This window comes from Neophocaena asiaeorientalis, unplaced genomic scaffold (assembly GCF_003031525.2).
Source record: "Neophocaena asiaeorientalis asiaeorientalis breed wild unplaced genomic scaffold, Neophocaena_asiaeorientalis_V1.1 scaffold82, whole genome shotgun sequence".
Lineage (NCBI taxonomy): Eukaryota > Metazoa > Chordata > Mammalia > Artiodactyla > Phocoenidae > Neophocaena > Neophocaena asiaeorientalis.
In genome coordinates this window covers 7,573,401-7,593,506 of record NW_020173068.1, presented here as the reverse complement: position 1 = coordinate 7,593,506, position 20,106 = coordinate 7,573,401, and the positions used below count along the sequence as shown (strand labels likewise).

Here is a 20,106-nt window from a genome sequence, read left to right as displayed (position 1 = left end):
CCTGCGCACAGCAATGAAAACCCAACGCAACCCCCCCCAAAAAATAAATAAAATAAATTTTTTTAAAAAATAAAAAGATCTCGAAGAGAATACCACTGAGAAACACTATGCTGAGTGAAAGGAACCAGATACAAAAGAGTACATACTATAGGACTCCATTTACATGAAACCCTAGGAAAGACAAACATAACCTATAGTGATGGAAAGCAGATCGGTGGTTGCCCAGGGCCAGGGGTGAAGGATAGGGATTGACTGGGAAGGGGCATAAGGGAACTTCTGGGGGTGATGGAAATGTTCTATAACTTGACTGTGGTGGTTACAACAGATGTAAATTTGTTAAAATTCATTGAACTACACACTTTAAGTGTGTGTCTTTTATTGTATGAAAATGAAACCTTAATGATATTGATTTAAAAAATAGATCTTCTGGGAGTTCCCTGGTGGCCTAGTGGTTAGGATCCTGGGCTCTCACTGCCGTGGCCTGGGTACAACCCCTGGTCGGGGAATGGAGATAAAAAAAAAATACCTCTCCAGTGTTAGTATTAAAATTAATGTTAATAGAAATAAACTCGAACTACACAAGGAGTAGGCCTAGAAAAACAAAGCATATATAAAAAAGCCCTAAGTACAACGTATTTAGAAGGCATTTTAGCAATACTTATCAACATTTTAAATGTGCATGGCCAGTACACACTGGACCAAATACTTGATCCAGTAATTCTAAGAATTTATCCAATATGTTTTTGTGCACACGTATGCAAAGATAAACACACCAGGAAATTCACCACAGTAGGGTAATAGCAAAAAATTGGAAATAATCCAAAATATCTGTAAAAGGTAATTGGTTTAATTGTGGTATATCCATACAAGAGAATAAAACTCAGCTATTAAGAACCATAGATCTAGACTTCTGCTTCCAGCCAAACAGAGTAACAGGGACTACTCTCCCACCTGAAACTAATAAAATACTGGGCTAAATACATGAAAAACGTGGCTTTCATGACACTGGGCATCATGCCATGAAGAACCATTATCCCTGCAAGATAGAAAACAAATGGGCTGAGCCCTACTATTGCCCCAGCCGACCACCTGGAGACCTTCTGGGCAATGGTGCCGGAAAGGGAAACCCAGGAGGAGCCCAGCAATCTCTCTGAATTAATGAGACAGAAGTGAGTCCAGGGAAGACAAGGCAGCTGGAGTTCACAGAGCAGAGTCCCAGAAAGGAGAAAGTTGCACAAAGAGAGAACTCTGAAGATCTTCCGAGGGTCCCCTTTGGTCTCAGCTGAGTACTGAGCAATACATGAATGATGTTAGGAAACCACCAGTGGTTAGGCAGCCACTAAGATGGCCCTCAGTGATTCCCACCTCCTGATGGCCACACATTTGTGTACTATCCTCCCGTTAAGTGTGGGCTGGATTTGATTCTAATAAATAGAATATAGCAGAAGTGATGGGATATCACTTTTGAGGCTAGGTTTAAAAGGCTTCTGCCTTGGGTATACTCTGTGTTGCTCTCTCTCACTCCTGGGGAAGCAAGCTGCCGTGTCATAAAACAGCCCTGTAGAGACACCCACAAGGTGAGGGACCAAGGTTTGGAAATAGCCACGTAAGTGAACTTGGAAGTGGGTCCCTCTCAAGTGAGTCTTCAGATGAGACCACAACCCTGGCAGACAGCTGCAACCTCACGACAGAACTTGAGCCAGAGGCAGCTGGCTAAGCCATGCTCAGATTTCTGACCCAAAGAAACTGAGAGATAATAAATATTGTTTCAAGTCACTAAGTTTTGGGATAATTGGTTACGCAGCAATAGATACAAAAATGCTACCCAAGGCTGGGGAAAGAACCACCCAAAATGTTTAGAGGGATAAATAATCAGAGTTCACACAGGACCAGAAATAGTTCCTGTTCTCAACAGCTAGAATAGAAAGCCTCACAAGTCATGGGCACCTGTGGAATATTCAGAATGGCTTTGTCTCATGAATGGGGCAAAATTAGCTCTAGATTAAACACTGCTCTGATCTTACCTACCAAAGCCTAAATGCTAGTCTTTAAAAGATCAAAATATTTCCAAGTAACTTACCTGCATCCCAGAACAAATCTCAAAAATATTTACAGGAATTTTTAAATATGTAGCACCCAAAATTCACAGTTTCTAGCATTCTGTGAAAACTTACCAACCATGCAAAGAAGTAGGAAAATATGAACCATATAAAGAGAAAAAAACAATAAACTGAAACTGACCCAGAAATGACAGAGATAACAGAATTAGTATGCAAGGACATTAAAATAGTTATTATAATAATTGTATTCCAAAGAGGAAATTGTGTGTATATTAAGCAGAGACATGGAAATTATTTAAGAAAAAAAAAAGACCCAAATCAAACTTTTAGATATGAAAACTGCAAGGTCTGAAATGAAAAATACATGGATGGGATTAATAGCAGATTAGACAATGCAGAAAAAAGACTACTGAACTTGGAGACACAGCAATAAAAATGATCAAAAATGAGAGAAAAAAGACAACAACAAAAAATTAATAGAGCATCAGTGAAACAACTTCAAGCAGTCCAATATACATGTGATTGGAGTCCTCAAAGTGGAGGCGAAAGAAGGAAAGATAGAAAAAAAAAATTTTTAATGGTCAAAACATTCCAAATCTGATGAAAAATATAAACCCAAAGATCCAAAAAATTAAATGAACCCCAAGCACAGAAACATGACAAAAATTTTGTGAAGGCACAGTGTGACCAAATTCCTTAAAACTACTGATAAAGAGAAAAATTTTAAACCAACCAGGGCAAGGCAGTGGTGATCACTCTACCATGTACAAAAATATCAAATCACTATGTTGTGCACCAGGAACTAACATAGTGTCGTGGGTCAATTACCCTTCAAAAATAAACAAGCTCATAGAAAAAGAGATCAGATTTGTGGTTACCAGAGGCAGGGGGTAGGGCAGAGGGGGAATTGGATGAAGGTGGTCAAAAGGTACAAACATCTGGGGCTTCCCTGGTGGCACAGTGATTAAGAATCCACCTGCCAATGCAGGGGACACGGGTTCAAGCCCTGGTCCGGGAAGATTCCACATGCCGCAGAGCAACTAAGCCCACGAGCCACAGCTACTGAGCCTGTGCTCTAGATCCTGTGAGCCATAACTACTGAGCCCACGTGCCACAACTACTGAAGCCCACATGCCTAGAGCCCATTCTCTGCAACAAGAGAAGCCACCGCAATGAGAAGCCCACACACCACACCGAAGAGTAGCCCCCGCTTGCCACAACTAGAGGAAGCCCACGGGCAGCAATAAAGACCCAACGCAGCCAAAAATAAATCAATAAAAATTTTTAAAAAGGTACAAACATCTACTTATAAGATAAATACTAAGTAATAGAGATGTAATGTACAACATGATTAATATAATTAACCCTGCTGTATGTTATATATGAAAGCTATTAAGAGAGTAAATCCTGAGAGCTATCACAAGAAAAAAAATTTTTTTTCTTTTGTATCTATGTGAAATGATGGATGTTCACTAAACTTACTGTGGTAATCATTTCATGATGTATTTAAGTCAAATCATTATGCTGTATACCTTAACCTTACACAGTGCTGTATGTCAATTATATTTCAATAAAACTGGAAGAAAAGAGAACAGCCATAAGCAAAAAGGCATTATTACGTACAAAGGATATACAAAGTTATACAAAGAGGTTATACAAAGATAAGAAGGTTGGCAGACTTCTTATTGAAAACAACGCAAGCCAGAAGACAGACTTTAATGCAAATCTTTAAAATACTGAGCAAAAACAAACAAACAAAAACCCTGCTAACCTTGAATTCTATACCCAACAAAAAATTTCTTTTAAAAATTAAGACAAAATCATTTTTAGACATAGAAAAGCTGAAAGAAATGTTAAAGGAGATACTTTGGGCAGAAGGAAACTGTACAATGGAAATCTGGACCTATACAAAGGCATGAAGAACATCAGGAATGATACCACATAGGTAAATATAAAATACTTTTGTTCTTATTATTTAAATATATTTAAAAGATAATTGTTTAAAGCAAAAGTGACAACTGTGTATTGTAAGGTTTTTAACATATGTGAAGGTAGAATATTTGACAACAGCGCAAAATCTGAGAAGGGAGAAATGGAAGTATATTGTCATAAGGTTCTGATCCTGTATGTGAAGTGGCATAATATCACGTGAAGGTAGCCTGTGATAAGTTAAAGGCATGTTCAACAAACTATAAAGCGACCGCTAAAATAAAAGGACAAAGAGTTAGAGCTAATAAGCCAACAGAGAAAATGAAATGGCATCATACAAAAGAGTCCAAAAGAAGGCAGGTAAGAAAAAGAATATATTTAATACCACTGAACTGTGTGCTTAAAAATGGTTAAGATAGGGCTTCCCCGGTGGCGCAGTGGTTGAGAGTCTGCCTGCTGATGCAGGGGACACGGGTTCGTGCCCCAGTCCGGGAAGATCCCACATGCCGCAGAGCGGCAGAGCCTGCACCTCCGGAGCCTGTGCTCGGCAACGGGAGAGGGCACAACAGTGAGAGGCCCGCGTACCGCAAAAAAAAAAAAAAAATGGTTAAGATAGTAAATTTTACATTATGTGTATTTTGCCACAGTAAAAAAAAAAAATGGGGGGGGGGAAATGTGTGGGATGAGGCTTTTTCTCTGGTGGATTAGCAATGGAAAAGAGAGAAAAAAAGAATTGACATGAGAAGAGAGCTGAAATTTACTGAGCACCTCCCAGGCCCTGTGCACACATGATCTGATTCAGCGCTCCTAGTAACCTGTGTGATGATGAGAGTGAACATCTACTATATACTAATGCATCTAGGTAGTGTTCTAAGAGCATTATATATTCATTTGCTTAATTTTATAACAAGCCTATGAGGCAGGGACCATGAGTCATATTTTACACACTCTGAGGGCATCGGTGTGCAGGGACATGGAATCATTTGCCCAGTATCCACACAGCTAGTAAGAGAAGGACCCTGAATTCAATCATAGCTTGGCCCTGGGCCTATGCTCTTAACCACGACACCAGCGACAGACCCCAAGGCACCAGGCCCAGAGGCTTGAGTACTCACCCAAATCACCCTGCTAATCAGTGGTATTCAAACCTGGCTCTGTCTAGCTCCAAGCTCTCTTTTTTCCACCCCTCTCCCTGTGAGAACCTGAAGCAAAGGGGAAAGGCTGAAATTGGCTGCAGGGGTGGGCAGGAGCCTCACCTCGGAGGGCCACGTGGACCAGGTTTCCACAGCTGGTAGAAGAAGGATGTCTATCCTGCCAGGCCTTTCCAGCTCTAGATTTCTAAGATTTTGTGGACCAGGCACTGAGAACCCACAGGATCAGGCGCCCCCTGCCGTGCTGCGGGCTGCCGGATGTGGATGTCGGCTTACCCTTGAGGTGGGTGTTTGGAGATCTGTCGTCTATCAGCTGCAGGTGCTGCCAGATCCACTTGTGGTAGAAGGGCGAGGTCGCCAGGTCTATCAACTGCAGCACTTCACAGCTGCCCTGGACACGTCAAGAGACACGAGCAGAAGGGTCAACCCCCAGCTCCAGGTAGGCTGGGCTTTGAAGATAAGCTCTCTTTTGTTTTACTTGCTTAATGCAAGTGGTTTCAGGTCCTTTTTAAAAATGAAAATGTTATCTACTCATCATAAAAAATTCAAATAGCTAAAGAGACCTGAGAACTAAAAAAACAAAAAATCACCATTGAGGATGTTATTGGGACAATTGGTGAAACTGACTATGGACTATAGATTATATCAATGTTAAATTCCTAGATTTCAAAAATTATTCTGTGGTTAATTTCTGATCTTAGAAAATAATCACTTAAGTATATAGGGGTAAATGAATACGATGAATGATACTTAACTCTCAAATGATTCAGGCAGGAAAAAAATATACATATATATAGAAGCAAATGTGGCAAAATGTTAGTAATTGTTGAAACCAGGTTAGGGTTATACATGAATTCTTTGAACTGTTCTTGCAAATTTTCTGTAAATTTAAAATCATTCCAAAACTAAAAGTTTAAAAAATATTCAAATCAAACAAAGAAGAACATAGAGAAAGTTAAAACTATGTTACTCCTAACACCCAGAAATAACAAAGGTAACACTTTGGTGAATGTTATTTCAAACTCTTCTCCCTAAGCATATAAGATGTATAAATACAATTTTTCATAAATAAGTCATTTTATGTAAAACAGACTCTTGTAACCTTTTTAAAAGCTCAATAATATATCAAGGACATCTTTTTATGCCAAGCAATATGGTTCTATGCTATTGTTTTTAATGATTGCATATTATTCTATGTACGCCATAATTTACATAAAATTAAAAATAAATATTCAGTTAAGCAAAAGAAGTCAGACACAAGGAGCACATACGATACGATTCCATTTACGCAAAGTTAAAGAATAGGCAAAAGTAATCTGTGGTGACAGAAGTCAGAAGAGTGGTTACCTGTGTGGGGGCATTTTGTCTGGGAAAGGACATAAGGGAGCCTCTGAGGTACTGAAAGTGTTCTCGATCTTGATTTGGGTGATGCTTACGCAGGGGTATACATATGTAAAAATTCATCAAGCTGTAAACGTTTAGATTTGAGGTCCTTATTGCATATATGTTACACCTCAAGAAAACATTTTTGAAGATTAATATTTAGTTGTTTCTAATTTGCCAGTATTATATATAACTCTGATTTCGTTCAGGACAACAAAATCTCCAGTTTAAAAAAACTCACCACCTTCCCAAACTCTCCTACAGTGGGGTTGGCAGTGACTCAATTCTGGCTAATGAGATATAAGTGGAAGACTGATGGATAAATCTCCAAGGAAAGCTATGGTTATCCTTCCCACTACCTTCTGCCTGAAACTCAGATGTGATGGCTGGAGGTGGAACAGCCATACTGTCACCATTAGGATGAAAGCCATAAACTGTGGATGATGAAGGGAGAAGCTAGAAGGGGTCTGGGTTCTTGATGACTTCCTAGGACAGCTGTTCTAGCACTAGATTGCTTAATTCTAGACTATTAATACTGTGACCTGCAGTGGACAGCAACTTTTAACTGATAACCTTGTACTTACATCTTAATGCCCATAGTGGTCATTAAGGCAAGTACTTGAGTTCTCCTTCCAGGCACATGGCAGGATTATACTTTTCTCCCCTTTGAATTAGGCATGGCCTTCTTACCACTTTGGCCAATTTCCTTAGCAAAGTGACTTGTGATAATCCTGGGTAGAAACTTTAAAAGCCAGGGAATTCCCTGGTGGTCCAGTGCTTAGGACTTCATGCTCTCACTGCGGGGGTCCCGGGTTCGATCCCTGGTTGGGGAACTAAGATCCTGCAAGCCGCTCAGCTAGGCCTAAATAAATAAATAAATAAAAGCCATCACTTGACTCTCAATATTACCTTCTCCTGTTCTATTGATCATTGAATCATGGGTCAAGAAGGGCCCATGTCTCCATGTGACCTGGGTCCCTGAGTGACCATGAGGAGTAAGGCTTCCTGCTGACCTGCTATGATCAGGTAGTGGGAGGAAGGAACATACTTTGTCAATCCACTGAGATCTGAGGATTTTAAAAATAATTGTGGCTTAATCCAGTTTATCCTAATATAATACCTATGCTTGACTATCTCCTTGGGATTCATTCCTAAAGGTATTATGCATGTTTAAAATTTTGATACATATTTCCAAACAGCCCTCCAGAAATGTTAGATAAGTTGTTTTTTTTAAAATAAATTTACTTATTTTATTTATTTATTTTTTGGTGCATTGGGTCTTCATTGCTACATGTGGGCTTTCTCTAGTTGCGGTGAGCAGGGGCTACTCTTCACTGTGGTGCGCGGGCTTCTCATAGCGGTGGCTTCTCTTGTTGCAGAGCATGGGCTCTAGGCACGCGGGCTTCAGTAGTTGCAGCACGTGGGCTCAGTAGTTGTGGTGCACGGGCTTAGTTGCTCCGTGGCATGTGGAATCTTCCCGGACCAGGGCTCGAACCAGTGTCCCCTGCATTGGCAGGCGGATTCTTAACCACTGAGCCACCAGGGAAGCCCCTGGAAGTGTTAGATAAGTTTACACTCTGTCCAACAGTGCATAACAGAACCTGTTGTAATACATCTTTGTAGTACATTGACAACTGGGTTTTCACAACCCTTTTAATATTTTCTAATCTGAGAGGCAAGAAATATACGTCATTTTTCTTATGCATTTCATACTTTATAAAATCTTAATCTTTTTAAGTAGGAATTCTAAAAGACACATTATAAAGGGTTAAGGTTCAAGATAGATTACTGCTGAACAGGAAGGAGAAGAAGAAATCAAACATTTAATAAGCCCTTATTATATTCCAGGCATTGTGCTAGGAGCTTTTTTCAACATTCATTCAACAAACATTTATCCACCAGGAACTGCAGTTACTGGAGAAACACACATGAGCAGTTCTCTCTGGAAAGACTCTCATGTGTCTTTAATCGCATCTGTATCTGTGGAAAAAACAATTTCACCATGCGGTCCCAAGTGATAAACTGTTCAAAATGAGTTGATTATGGGCATTAGTTATGTTTGCAATGCTAGCAGAAATCATGTTCTCCAACTTTGCCGCGACCCCAAGGACGCACAGCCACCCGATGCTGATTTCTCCCTCTAGTGGCAATATCAGTAAACTACAGGAGTCGGGACAACTTTTTAGCAGATGAACGTTTAAGCAGCTGGTCAGGTGGGAAATTAAAATGAGAAAAAAAGAGCAGTCCCTTTAGAGGTGGCAGGTGCACTTCAACTCCAGCCAGAGGAGCCACACCAGAACATAGCCTGATCTTCTGAATATTCAAAAGAAGCCAGAAATCAGAACTTTTATATAGAATCTTCGCATTAACAATTAAATCAGGTTTTAGCAAAACACTACAAGGGATAAACCAACTCATCTGCTAGGCAAGAGGCTCTCTACCTGCTGTCACTTTGTGACATCTGTATTATTTTTCTCAGAATGAAGTTCAAGCATTAGAAATCACCTGTGACGCTTATTCAGATGCAGATTTCCAGAGGTAATGAAGCAGAATTTCTGGGGTGAGGCAGGACTCTGCCATGCTTACCAAAATTTGAAAACTCTTCCCTTAGATCAGGGGTCCTCCAGCTTTAGTGCACATCAGAACCACCCAGAAGCAGATGTCAGTGTTGTCAGAACACAGATTACTGAGCCCCTTCTCCCAGAGTTTTGGGTTTAATAGCTCTTGGGTGGGCCCGAGAATTTGCATTTCTAATGAGTTCCCAGGTGTCGCTGCTGGTCCAGTGACAACACTTTGAGAACCACTGGGTTAGAGGGTGACTGAGGTGAGTGAGCATGTGCTGAGCTAATCTCATCCTCACAGACTTTATGAAGTAAGCACACAGTCCCATTTTACAGATAAAGAAATGAAGGCTAAACCAGATTAAGAACATTCTGCTGGTCAGGATGTAACCATCATACTGAGTAAAGAAAGTCTTGAATTTATATCCCTTACTGCTCATCTCCCCCATCGTTTCTGGTTATACAGTATCAAAAGAGCTTAGAGTTAAATTTGCAGACACATGGCATTCTTGGCTTTGGAGGCAATCACCCCAATATTTTAGGAAAGAGGAAGCAGATATCAGGGGGAGAAAGAATGACCAATTATTCAGGTTGGCCTCCAGGGCTCTCCACCACCAGTTTCTCTTCTAGGCTTTCTCCCACCTCTCCTCACATGACCATCAGGATTCTCCAAACTTATCAAACTCTTGCCCCCTCCACTGGCAAGGGCCTCATCCTCATCCTCGCCCTCCTCTGGGTCAGATCCTGTGCATCCAATCCCCTTTTAGTGTTAGTGTATAGAGGCTGGAAACCAAACACTACATTTCCCAAGGTACCTTGAAGCTAAGGCTCTGGATGTGATTTGGGTTCCACCAATCCAGTACACCTGGGCAAGGCTTGGTTTTGGAACTGTGGGACATCCACTTTGCTAGTGGAGACGGTGGCTTCCTGAACTTGGCAGAAGCAGCAGCACCAGTGACAGTCCAGTTCTGAACTCTGATTTGGAGTCGTTTGGGAGTCATTTTCAGTCGAGCCTGTTTCTTCAGGTCTCCCCTCACCAGTAAATCTGTTAGCCATTTAACATCCCGCAGTAAATCCCTTCCTGCTTGCATTAGCTAGACTTGACTGTTCTCTGGAACTGAACCCAAAAATCACAACACAAACACATCCCTGGTGATGCTGAAACAACCGGCTCTTGGGTAAAATGTATGCACATCTATACATTTTACTGTTATGAACGGTGTGTTACACACAATTTATAAATAATAATAAAATATACCACACTCTTATTGGAAATTCCATATAGCCAATCAATTCTCACAGAATGCTTTTATTGACTTTGGCTGAACTCATATCAGTGGCTAGTCTATAGTCACAATTCAACCATAATTTGACAAATGAATTTGCATCCCAATCTATAAATTTAATATTATTAAGTCTGACTTGTACTCTACTGGTAAACTATTTCTCACCCTCTTATAAATTATATTCATTAAATTAAAACCTCTTTTAGCTTTAACACTATGTCTATCAGAACTTCACCTGTTCATCAATTATACAACTTCTATGATGAATCTATGATGAATCATTTTTAAATACTGGAAAACATTTCCTTAATTTTCTGCTCTTTACAATGTAATGGCTACAGAGCCAGGCCACTTTGAAATTTAATCTGCATTATAAACATTTTCTCTATAGCTTTCTTAAGACAATCAGCAAAGCCATAAATCAAGACCTGACTTACAGCGTCTGCCTATTTCCATTGTTTGTGTACATACTCCCACCATGGTCGATTTTCAGCTACCAATGGGAAGTCACTGCACGTGGAACTGAGAAGAGATGTGCACAATGGTAGAGATTTCCACCATATGGATACGATGGGCAAAAGTAACTTCAAGACCATAGATAATAGTAAAACGCAATAAATCCAGGAAATGATAAGTTTTTCAGTAGTTATTACCCTTGTTTTCAATAGTTAATTGTAGGTTTATATAATTTAATTTTTAATAATTATCATGTGTACTGACTTGCAAAATTCCTGAGAACTTAACAATCAGCTCTCTCAGGCCAGGAAGAGCCAGCTCCAGCACACAACCAATCTTGCCCCCTACTTTTGTCTAAGGGCCCAATACTTCAATGCTCATCTCCCACCTCACGTCCTCCAGGAAGCCCTCTTTGGAGCCTTCAGCCTTTCGAGAGTTCCCCATCCTGAATTCTTGTAATTCACAGAGTTTGTACTAATCACTTGGTAGTCGGCATTGACAACTTTGTCTACACTCAGAATCTAGTGGAGAAGATATATAAGGAGAGAGAACCAATCTTTTCTCTTTTTTTTAATATATAAATTTATTTTATTTTGGGCTGCGTTGGGTCTTCGTTGCTGCACATGGGCTTTCCTCTAGTTGCGGCAAACGGGGACTACTCTTTGTTGCGGTGCATGGGCTTCTCATTGCGGTGGCTTCTCCTGTTGCAGAGCACAGGCTCTAGGCACGCGGGCTTCAGTAGTTGTGGCACTTGGGCTCAGTAGTTGTGGCTTGCGGGCTCTAGAGCACAGGCTCAGTAGGTGTGGTGCATGGGCTAACTGCTTCCCGGATCTTCCCGGACCAGGGCTCGAACCCGTGTCCCCTGCATTGGCAGGCAGATTCTTAACCACTGTGCCACCAGGGAAGCCCCAGAAAACCAATTTTTTCCACCTTTGTATCCCTCCAGAGCCTGGGCCACTGTGTCATGATCTTGGCAAAAACTTGGCAAATATCTGTGGTGGCTTAATATGTAGGCAACAGGTATACAGGAGATATTAAATATGGGCGTCTTGGGGCAGAATTCTGGCTCTGCCACTTACTAGCTACGTGGCCTTTCTTAAGGCATCTTAGCTTCAACTTCTTCATCTGCAAACTTGGAATAATAATATCTTCCTGGTAGAGCTACAGTGAAGATTTATGATAGAATGGTACTAGGTACACAGTTATTCATCAAAGCACTGTTTGAAATAGCAAACGTTGAGATAACCTAAATATCCATCAATTAGGGAACTGGTTAAAGTACAACCATACATATGGAATCTAAAAAAACAGTACTGATGAACCTAGTGGCAGGGCAGGAATAAATACGCAGACGTAGAGAATGGTCTTGAGGACACTGAGGGGGAAGGGGAAGCGGGGACAAAGTGAGAGCGTAGCATTGACATATGTACACTACCAAATGTAAAATGGATGGCTAGTGGGAAGCTGCTGCATAGCACAGCACGGGGAGATCAGCTCGATGCTTTGTGATGACCTACAGGGGTAGGATAGGGAGGGTGGGAGGGAGATACAAGAGGGAGGGGATATGGGGATATATGTATACATATAGCTGATTTATTTTGCTGTACAGCAGAAACTAACACAACATTGTAAAGCAATTACACTCCAATAAATATATAAAAAAATAAAGCACAACCATACAGTAAAATACTCATGAGTGGTAAAAGAGAATGAATGAGTTCTTTATGTACTGATATGGAACAACCTACAGAAATACTCTTAAATGAAACAACAAAGTGCAGAACAGTCTGTATAGGATAACACCACTTAAGAAAAAGAAGGAAAAAACATATACACACGCATTTGCCTGTATAGAGGGAGAACATGTGGAGGACAGAGACATAGAAACTGGTGCTGGTGGTGGTCCCTGGGGAGGGATACTCGGGGAGAGAGAGAGGGGAGGGAGACATCACGCTTGTGAATGTTTTGAATTTTGAACCATGTGAAGTACTACCTATTCCAAAATAAACAAAAAAAGATTAATGATGTTAGTAGCACTCCTAGCACAGGAGCAAAGAGCCTCAAAAAAAATAGTGACTCTTATGATGATGATGATGATGAACTACTTAGGATTTGAGCAGGGTCAACAATTGATGGAAAGGTCAACACAAATCCCAAGTCCCAGCTTCTGGGAAGAAGAGTTTTGGGGTCAGACAGACCTCGGTCGAACCCTGCCTCTGCCCCTCATCAACTGCATGACCTTGAACAAGCCACCTAACCTTCCTTTCCACCTCTGTAAAATGGGAATAATGACAATATCAACCTCCTTAAATTTTTTTTTCATTATGAACCTACAGAGCAGGGGGCAAAGGACATAAAGCAATTCACAAAACACAAAATTCAGATAGTAAACAAACATGATTAACCTCACTAGTAATCAGAGAAAAACATAAGTTAAATCCTCAGTGAGGCAGTAATTGCCACATATTAAATTTAAAAACTTTTGAAAGAATGACGGCTGAGGTTGGTGGCACTCGCAAAGTTGTGTGATGTTGGGAGCTAGAGAAAGTGGATCCCTCCTTGTGAAAAGCAGTTTGTTCCAAGAGTCATAAAAATGGTGATGCTAAGCAATTTCAATTTTGGAAATCTATTCTGTGGTAATGAGTTCATTTGTCCCTCTTCCTGGAAAGTTGTATAATGTGGTCGTATTACTTTTACAATTTAGAGATTATAATTATAAAAAGTGATCTGGAAACTTCCCTGGTGGCGCAGTGGTTAAGAATCCGCCTGCCCTGAATGCAGGGGACACGGGTTCGAGCCCTGGCATGGGAAGATCCCACATGCCACGGAGCAACTAAGCCCATGCGCCACAACTACTGAGCCTGCGCTCTAGAGCCTGCGAGCCACAACTACTGACCCCGAGTGCCACAGCTACTGAAGCCCGCGCACCTAGAGCCCGTGCTCCACAACAAGAGAAGCCACCGCAATGAGAAGCCCGCGCACCGCAACAAAGAGTTGCCCCCACTTGCCGCAAGTAGAGAAAGCCCGTGCGCAGCAACGAAGACCCAATGCAGCCAAAAAGAAATAATAAATAAATAAATAAGTGACCTGGCATCATTAAAATTCAAGAGCCAAATGCATAATTTAAATATGTATCTGTTTGTAAATAAACATGTATATGAGCTGAAGAAGGGGGTACCCTCCCCACACCTGCCCTCTTTGTAATATAACAGCTATATCTTAACGTTCACAGCAACCCTCTGAGGGAGGGAGGCCAAAGTGTGTCCTTTGTCTTTTTTTTTTTTTAACATCTTTATTGGAGTATAATTGCTTTACAATGGTGTATTAGTTTCTGCCATATAACAAAGTGGATCAGCGATATGCATACTATAACCCCATATCCCCTCCCTCTTGCATCTCCCTCCCTCCCACCCTCTCTATCCCACCCCTCTAGGTGGTCACAAAGCACTGCTGATCTCCCTGTGCTACGCAGCTGCTTCCCACTAGCTCTCTACTTTACGTTTGGTAGTGTATATATGTCCATGCCTCTCTCTCACTTCGTCCCAGCTTACTCTTCCCCCTCCCTGTGTCTTCAAGTCCATTATCTACATCTGCCTCTTTATTCCTGTCCTGTCCCTAGGTTCATCTTTTTTTTTTAGATTCCATATATATGTGTTAGCATACGGTATTTATTTTTCTCTTTCTGACTTCACTCTGTATGACAGTCTCTAGGTCCATCCACCTCACTACTCAGTTTTGTTTCTCTTTATGGCTGAGTAATATTCCATTGTATATATGTGCCACATCTTTAGCCATTCACCTGTCAATGGACATTCCTTTGCCTTTTTAAGTAGGATGTGGGCACTCAGAAAAAGATGTGTTGAAGGCCAGGGCTCTGCCGGTCACCTGGCTACAGGACATTAGATTAGGCATGCTCTTCCCAGCTTCACCACCCAACCCCAGACCTCTTACCTTACACACAAACACGATGGAGGACGATTCTACAAAGTCCTTTGAGATCAGCTGCCCGTATGAGAACTTCTCTATCTTCCCCAGGATTACGAGCTTCCAGAGCTTCTCATCGGACCAGGAGTGAAACAGATCCATCTTCCTGAGGGGAAAAGCCTGTTAGACTTCATCGCCCTCCGTCACCAAGGGGGCTCAGCACTTAGCAATTTCCAGAAAAGGAATATGTTCTCCTGCTCTTACAAAGGCCTGAGGTGGAAGATTTCACGCCCACCCTGCTCACTAGCCTAGCCTGCAACCGATCTCCTGTCACTTGTCCTTTGCTCCCCTGCCCTCTTCTCAAGGCCCTGCCCTTCAGCTGCTCCCCGCACTGCGCCTCAGACGCACCCGGAGTGATTGGAGCTCTGCTTCTTTCACTTCCGCTCCTCCCTCCAGGAGCTTCTCCTGACTGAATCCCCCGCCAACCTTGTTACCACTGAGCTACTCCCATTCCAAGGAGCACCCAAGAGTTCCTCACTTCAGCTCACTGGCTATCCTGTCCCCCAGCCCAGCAGTCCAGGCCCTACCTTTGGTTTGGGCAGCTCATTCCAACCCCTGTCTCCTCCAGACTATTGGCTTCAAATCCTCAGCCCTGGGCCTGGGAATGGGGGAAGTCTGGACTCTCCTCTTTTGGCCTGTTTGTGCCCTGTGGTGAAAGGCCCACCCGGCAGTGACCACCCCTTCCGCGATCTTGAACCTCATACACCGCTGATCATAGGTTTCCCTTCCCTCGCAGGTGGCCCCGCGGGGCTGCCAACAAAAATCATCTTAGATCTTCTCAGCTCCAACAGATTATGAGCTCTGAACTCGGGTGATTCAGGCCTCAACCTAGGCAAGGGAGCACCGAGTTCTGTCCAGGGCATCAAAGGGGAACAGGGTCAGTGCCATGCCCAAGGAGGAGAAGGGTCTGGAAACACAGGAGGAAAGCAGGCCCACCACAGAAGGAGCACCTCCTGGGCCAAGACTGAGCCACGCACTTCCCACAATCACCTCATTTGATTCTTACAATGACCTCGGGAGAGAGGAATTGTTATCCCCATTTTACTGTGCAGGAGGCTAAAGCCCAGAGAAGTGAAGTGACCTATCTAGGGTCCCATGGTGGATAAGCCTAAGAGCTGAGATTAGAACACGGTCCTATTTTTCTTCCACTGTATAAAAAAATGAACTGCCCCTCCCTTCAGAACCGAGTCCCTCCCTTTCGGGCTGCAGCCCCTTCATGCAGACGGCTTTCTCTCAGTTCCAGCCCACCCCTCTGCTCAACACGCCTCTCTATGGCCCTGCAACCCTACAACCTGGATTCTCAGTGCCAGTGCAGATGCTCCATTTGATTTTCACTCTTTTCCTCAAGGCAAGTAACTAAAGACAATTAAATGAGCACCTGCATGCACCTGGCACTGTGATAACACAGGGATGATGACGGTGAAAGAGGCAGGTCTGCCCTTGCCACTGTGCTGCTTACTGTCTGATGGCACAAATAAACTGTAATGAAAGTATTATATGTTCAAGAATTACAGTTTGGACGGGGCTTTACGGAAACACAGGGTAGAAGCACTGAGGGGGCACCCTCTCTATTCTGGAGTGAGGGTAGGTGGGCTTGGTTAGTGAGGCAGGGTGGTGAAGCCCAGAGACTCTGAGTCAGGCATTCTGGTTACATCACCATCCTGAGCCTTGCTTCCCTCACTGTAAACTGGGGAGAAAAAGAGAAAGAACATCATGGGTTGAATGTGAGATTAGATATAACGGGTGGTACAAAGGGCTGAGCATCCTGCCTGGCCCAGCAAGTGCTCAATGCATGTTAGCTATCCTGTTGTTACTATCCCATAAGGAAGGGATATTTGAACTGTGACCTGAAGGTATGTTAGGAGTTTGCTAGATGGAGAAGTTGGGTGGGAGGTGGGTACCAAAGAGCATTCCAAGCAGAGAGAACAGCACCTAGTGTTCCCCACTGGGTCTGGGACAAAGGCACCTAATAGACACACAGGGGGAAGATGCTGGTGGAGTTACCTAAAAAATTCAAACCGATGCTGAGCATTCTTTTTAACTTCTTGGTCCAGTTTATTAGCAAGGAAATCCTCTCTGTCAACAACCAAGAACTCTGTTTCTTCCATACAGACCACGGTGGCCCTCCTCACTGAAGAAGTTAGAAAGTCCATTTCCTGTTGGGTAGACAGGGGCAAAGGCAAGTGAGAGGTCACGCCTGGCGTTCTGCCCGCAGCCCTGACCACCTCTTCCCTGCTTCCATCTCCCCTGAGAAATCTCTCCTCCCCAGACTGCAGGTTCCCTGGACCGTCCTGTGCCCCTGCTCACTCCCTGCTCCTATGGGCCCACGCCCCTCCCTCTTAATATGCTGCCTGTGGAAAAAGGGGCAACTGGCTTGACCAGGGCAGAGAGAGGAAGCTGGAGAGGCCTTGCTGAGGAGTCACTGCACCTCTAGGGGGTTATAGAGGGAACATACTCCTTAAACATCACAGACGAAGTGGTGGGACTTGGGCATCACTGGCTCCAACTCAATCAGCATTTGACAGGTAAGGGCTCTGTGACCCACAACAGCACAGTGACTGCACAGAGCGAAAGGCAGGACTGAGCCTGGCCTAGAGGCTGTAGCAGGAGTCCTGTCACACCCCGAACCCCACCCCAGGAACGCAGACCCGTCCCCCGTGCTTACCCCAAAACAGCTGCCCTTTTGCAGCAACGTTGGGTGGGGGTCCAGGAAGGCACTGCTGCCATCTTCGTCCTCGGTCACGGCCACCGTGCCCAGGTAGATAAAATAAAAGCTGTTGGCCCTCTGGCCCTTCCTGAAGATCACACGCCTGCGACCAAACCTGGGAAAAGACCATGGCCAGTTGACCTGGTAGCAACACAGGGTCTGGTCCCTAGGGGGAGGAGATCTGGACGGGCCGTGCTCTCTGCTCTGGAGTATGAAAGCACAGACTGGGACTAGAAGGGACCTCAGAACAGCCCAGCCCCATCCCCACCAAGCTTGACCCCTTCACTAACATTTGTCCAGCCGCCCGCCTCCATTAGAGGAAGCTGCCGCAGAGCAGAGCCTTTGTCAGTCTGCTTAGGCAATGAGCAGTTGTTGAATAAATGAATGAACAAATGCTGGAAGCAATGGATGAGTAGCTAAATGATTATGAGCACTGGCTTTAGAGTGAGACCAGGATCCAAATCCTGGTTTTGCCCTTAGCTGTGGGACACTAGGCAACTCATATCCCCTCTCTGAGCCTCAGTTACTCTTGTCTGTAAAATGCAGATGAGCATACGTAGAAAGAGATGGATAAATGATCTTATTATGATCCCTAATAGCTCACTATCCAACTGGGACCCTTTAGGGCAGAGGTACCCAGGTTCAGAGCAAACTAACAGCTCTTAAGCTCAGAGGAGGAGAGTTTCTGTATTTCAAATGCAAGTTCAAATCAAACCTCTTCACTTCATTCATTCAATCAGTTAGACAAATACCAATGGTGTCTAACAGGTGTAGTGATAAAAAATACAAATTTTGTTCTCAAAATTATGGTCAAATACAAGAAGTAAATAAGGTTTAAAAATGCTTTAAAAGAGGTAAGGCACAGGCTAATTCAGAAGCAGAGAGAAAGGGCACTTAACCCAGTTTAGGAAGGCCAGAGAAGGCTCTAGGATGGTGGCTAGAGTCATCCAGGTGGCCAGAGAGATGGAAGAGTGTCGTAGGCAGAGGGACCACCAAGTCCAAAAGCACAGAGATGGCTGGAGGCCTGGCATATTCAAAGAAAGAACAGTAAGCTCCATCAGACAGGACAATGTACAAACCAGAGGCTTTATCAATAGAGGAAAGAGGCCACAGCCCAGATGACAATGACTAGATGGGAGAAGGCAAGCATATTCAGCCAGGAAGTAACACTTTGGGGACAAGAGAGCATAGACCATCTCTTCATTCAGAGACCATAACCTACATTTTGGGAGTGAAGAGATATCTCATACAGCAGATATCTGTTGTTTTCTCTGCCAAGCACCTGGTCACCTTTTTCCACCAACTGCACCCTGATTTTACTTTGGGGGAAACACCTTTTCTTGACTCTTAGACAATTAGAACATCACTAACCCACTGGTGACTCAAGTGAGATCACCCTGGCTCAGAAAGAACTAATCCCAAGGCTCTGACTTGACTGGGAAGAGGTATTTTCTCCTTCCCAATGGACTGAACCTGGAAAGCTAGAAGTTTGGAGCTGTGGCTGTAGCAGCCAGCTTGCCACCATGAAGCGAGAGTCTCAGACAGAGACTCTCCTTTGCATTTGCATTTGCATAAGCTGCTTATGCAAATGAAGGGCCAAGAGATGGAGAGAGACAGACACAAACGTGGGTCCTGGTGACACTGAGCCCCTGAATCCAGCTGAGCCTGAAGCTGGAGAACTATCCCAGGACTTTCAGATACATGAGCCACCAATGCATTCCCTTAGGCTGGGTTTTCTGTCACTTTCGAGTGGAAGAATTCTATCTAATCTGCTAATTCCCAGTCCCAGAAATAGTAATCAGCAACTAGCGGAGGGCTTTAACAATTACCACCTCCTGATGTTCACAAAAAGCCTGTAAAATTCATACTATTATCTTTATATCACTCATGGGGATACTAGGCTCAGAAAGGTTAAGTGGCTTGCCTGAGGTCACACAGCAGATGGGGCATTAAATTCCGGAGCTTCTAAGCCTGTGACTCTTTTTCTTTCTGTGACGCCATTCTGCCTGCTATAGAATCTTACTTTAAGAGAGCAGTGGGGGCTTCCCTGGTGGCGCAGTGGGTGAGAGTCCGCCTGCCGATGCAGGGGACACGGGTTCGTGCCCCAGTCCGGGAAGATCCCACATGCCGTGGAGCGGCTAGGCCCATGAGCCATGGCCGCTGAGCCTGCGCGTCCGGAGCCTGTGCTCCGCAACGGGAGAGGCCACAAAAAAAAAAAACAGACAGCAGTGACTCCCTCTCTTCTTTACTGGGCTAGAACAAAGCAGATGGTTGCCTCTGCCTGGAATGTCCCGTCTACACCTCCACTTGTCAAATCTACCTGTTCAAATGCCACCTCTTCTGTGAAACTCCCTTGGCCAAGCTAGCTGGAAGGTTACCTCCTCCTGGCTTATTACTTGTGAAACAGACCCTGCGTGGGTCATAAAGAGTCGTCTGCAATCCGTAGTTAGTTGTGGTTATGTCTTAGACTGTGACTGCTATGAAGGAAGATAGGGCACAAACCTATAGTGACCTTACATCTTAGATTTCAAGACAGGTCTTACCTCAAATATTCTGCTAGGCTGCCCCCCTGAGGCCACTGAAATGTCC

General features: G+C 43.6%; 1 protein-coding gene across 1 annotated transcript in view; it reads right to left on the bottom strand.

Annotated features, from left to right (window-relative positions):
* Nucleotides 1-20,106, bottom strand: part of CNBD2 (cyclic nucleotide binding domain containing 2) — a 62,686-nt gene that overhangs the window by 17,773 nt on the left and 24,807 nt on the right. The window contains exons 6-9 of the mRNA XM_024743241.1: nucleotides 17,476-17,632; nucleotides 16,815-16,966; nucleotides 14,778-14,916; nucleotides 5,417-5,531 (exon numbers count right to left, since the gene is read on the bottom strand). Of these exons, the coding sequence (XP_024599009.1) occupies nucleotides 5,417-5,531; nucleotides 14,778-14,916; nucleotides 16,815-16,966; nucleotides 17,476-17,632 (563 nt within the window). The remainder of the gene's footprint in view (nucleotides 1-5,416; nucleotides 5,532-14,777; nucleotides 14,917-16,814; nucleotides 16,967-17,475; nucleotides 17,633-20,106) is intronic.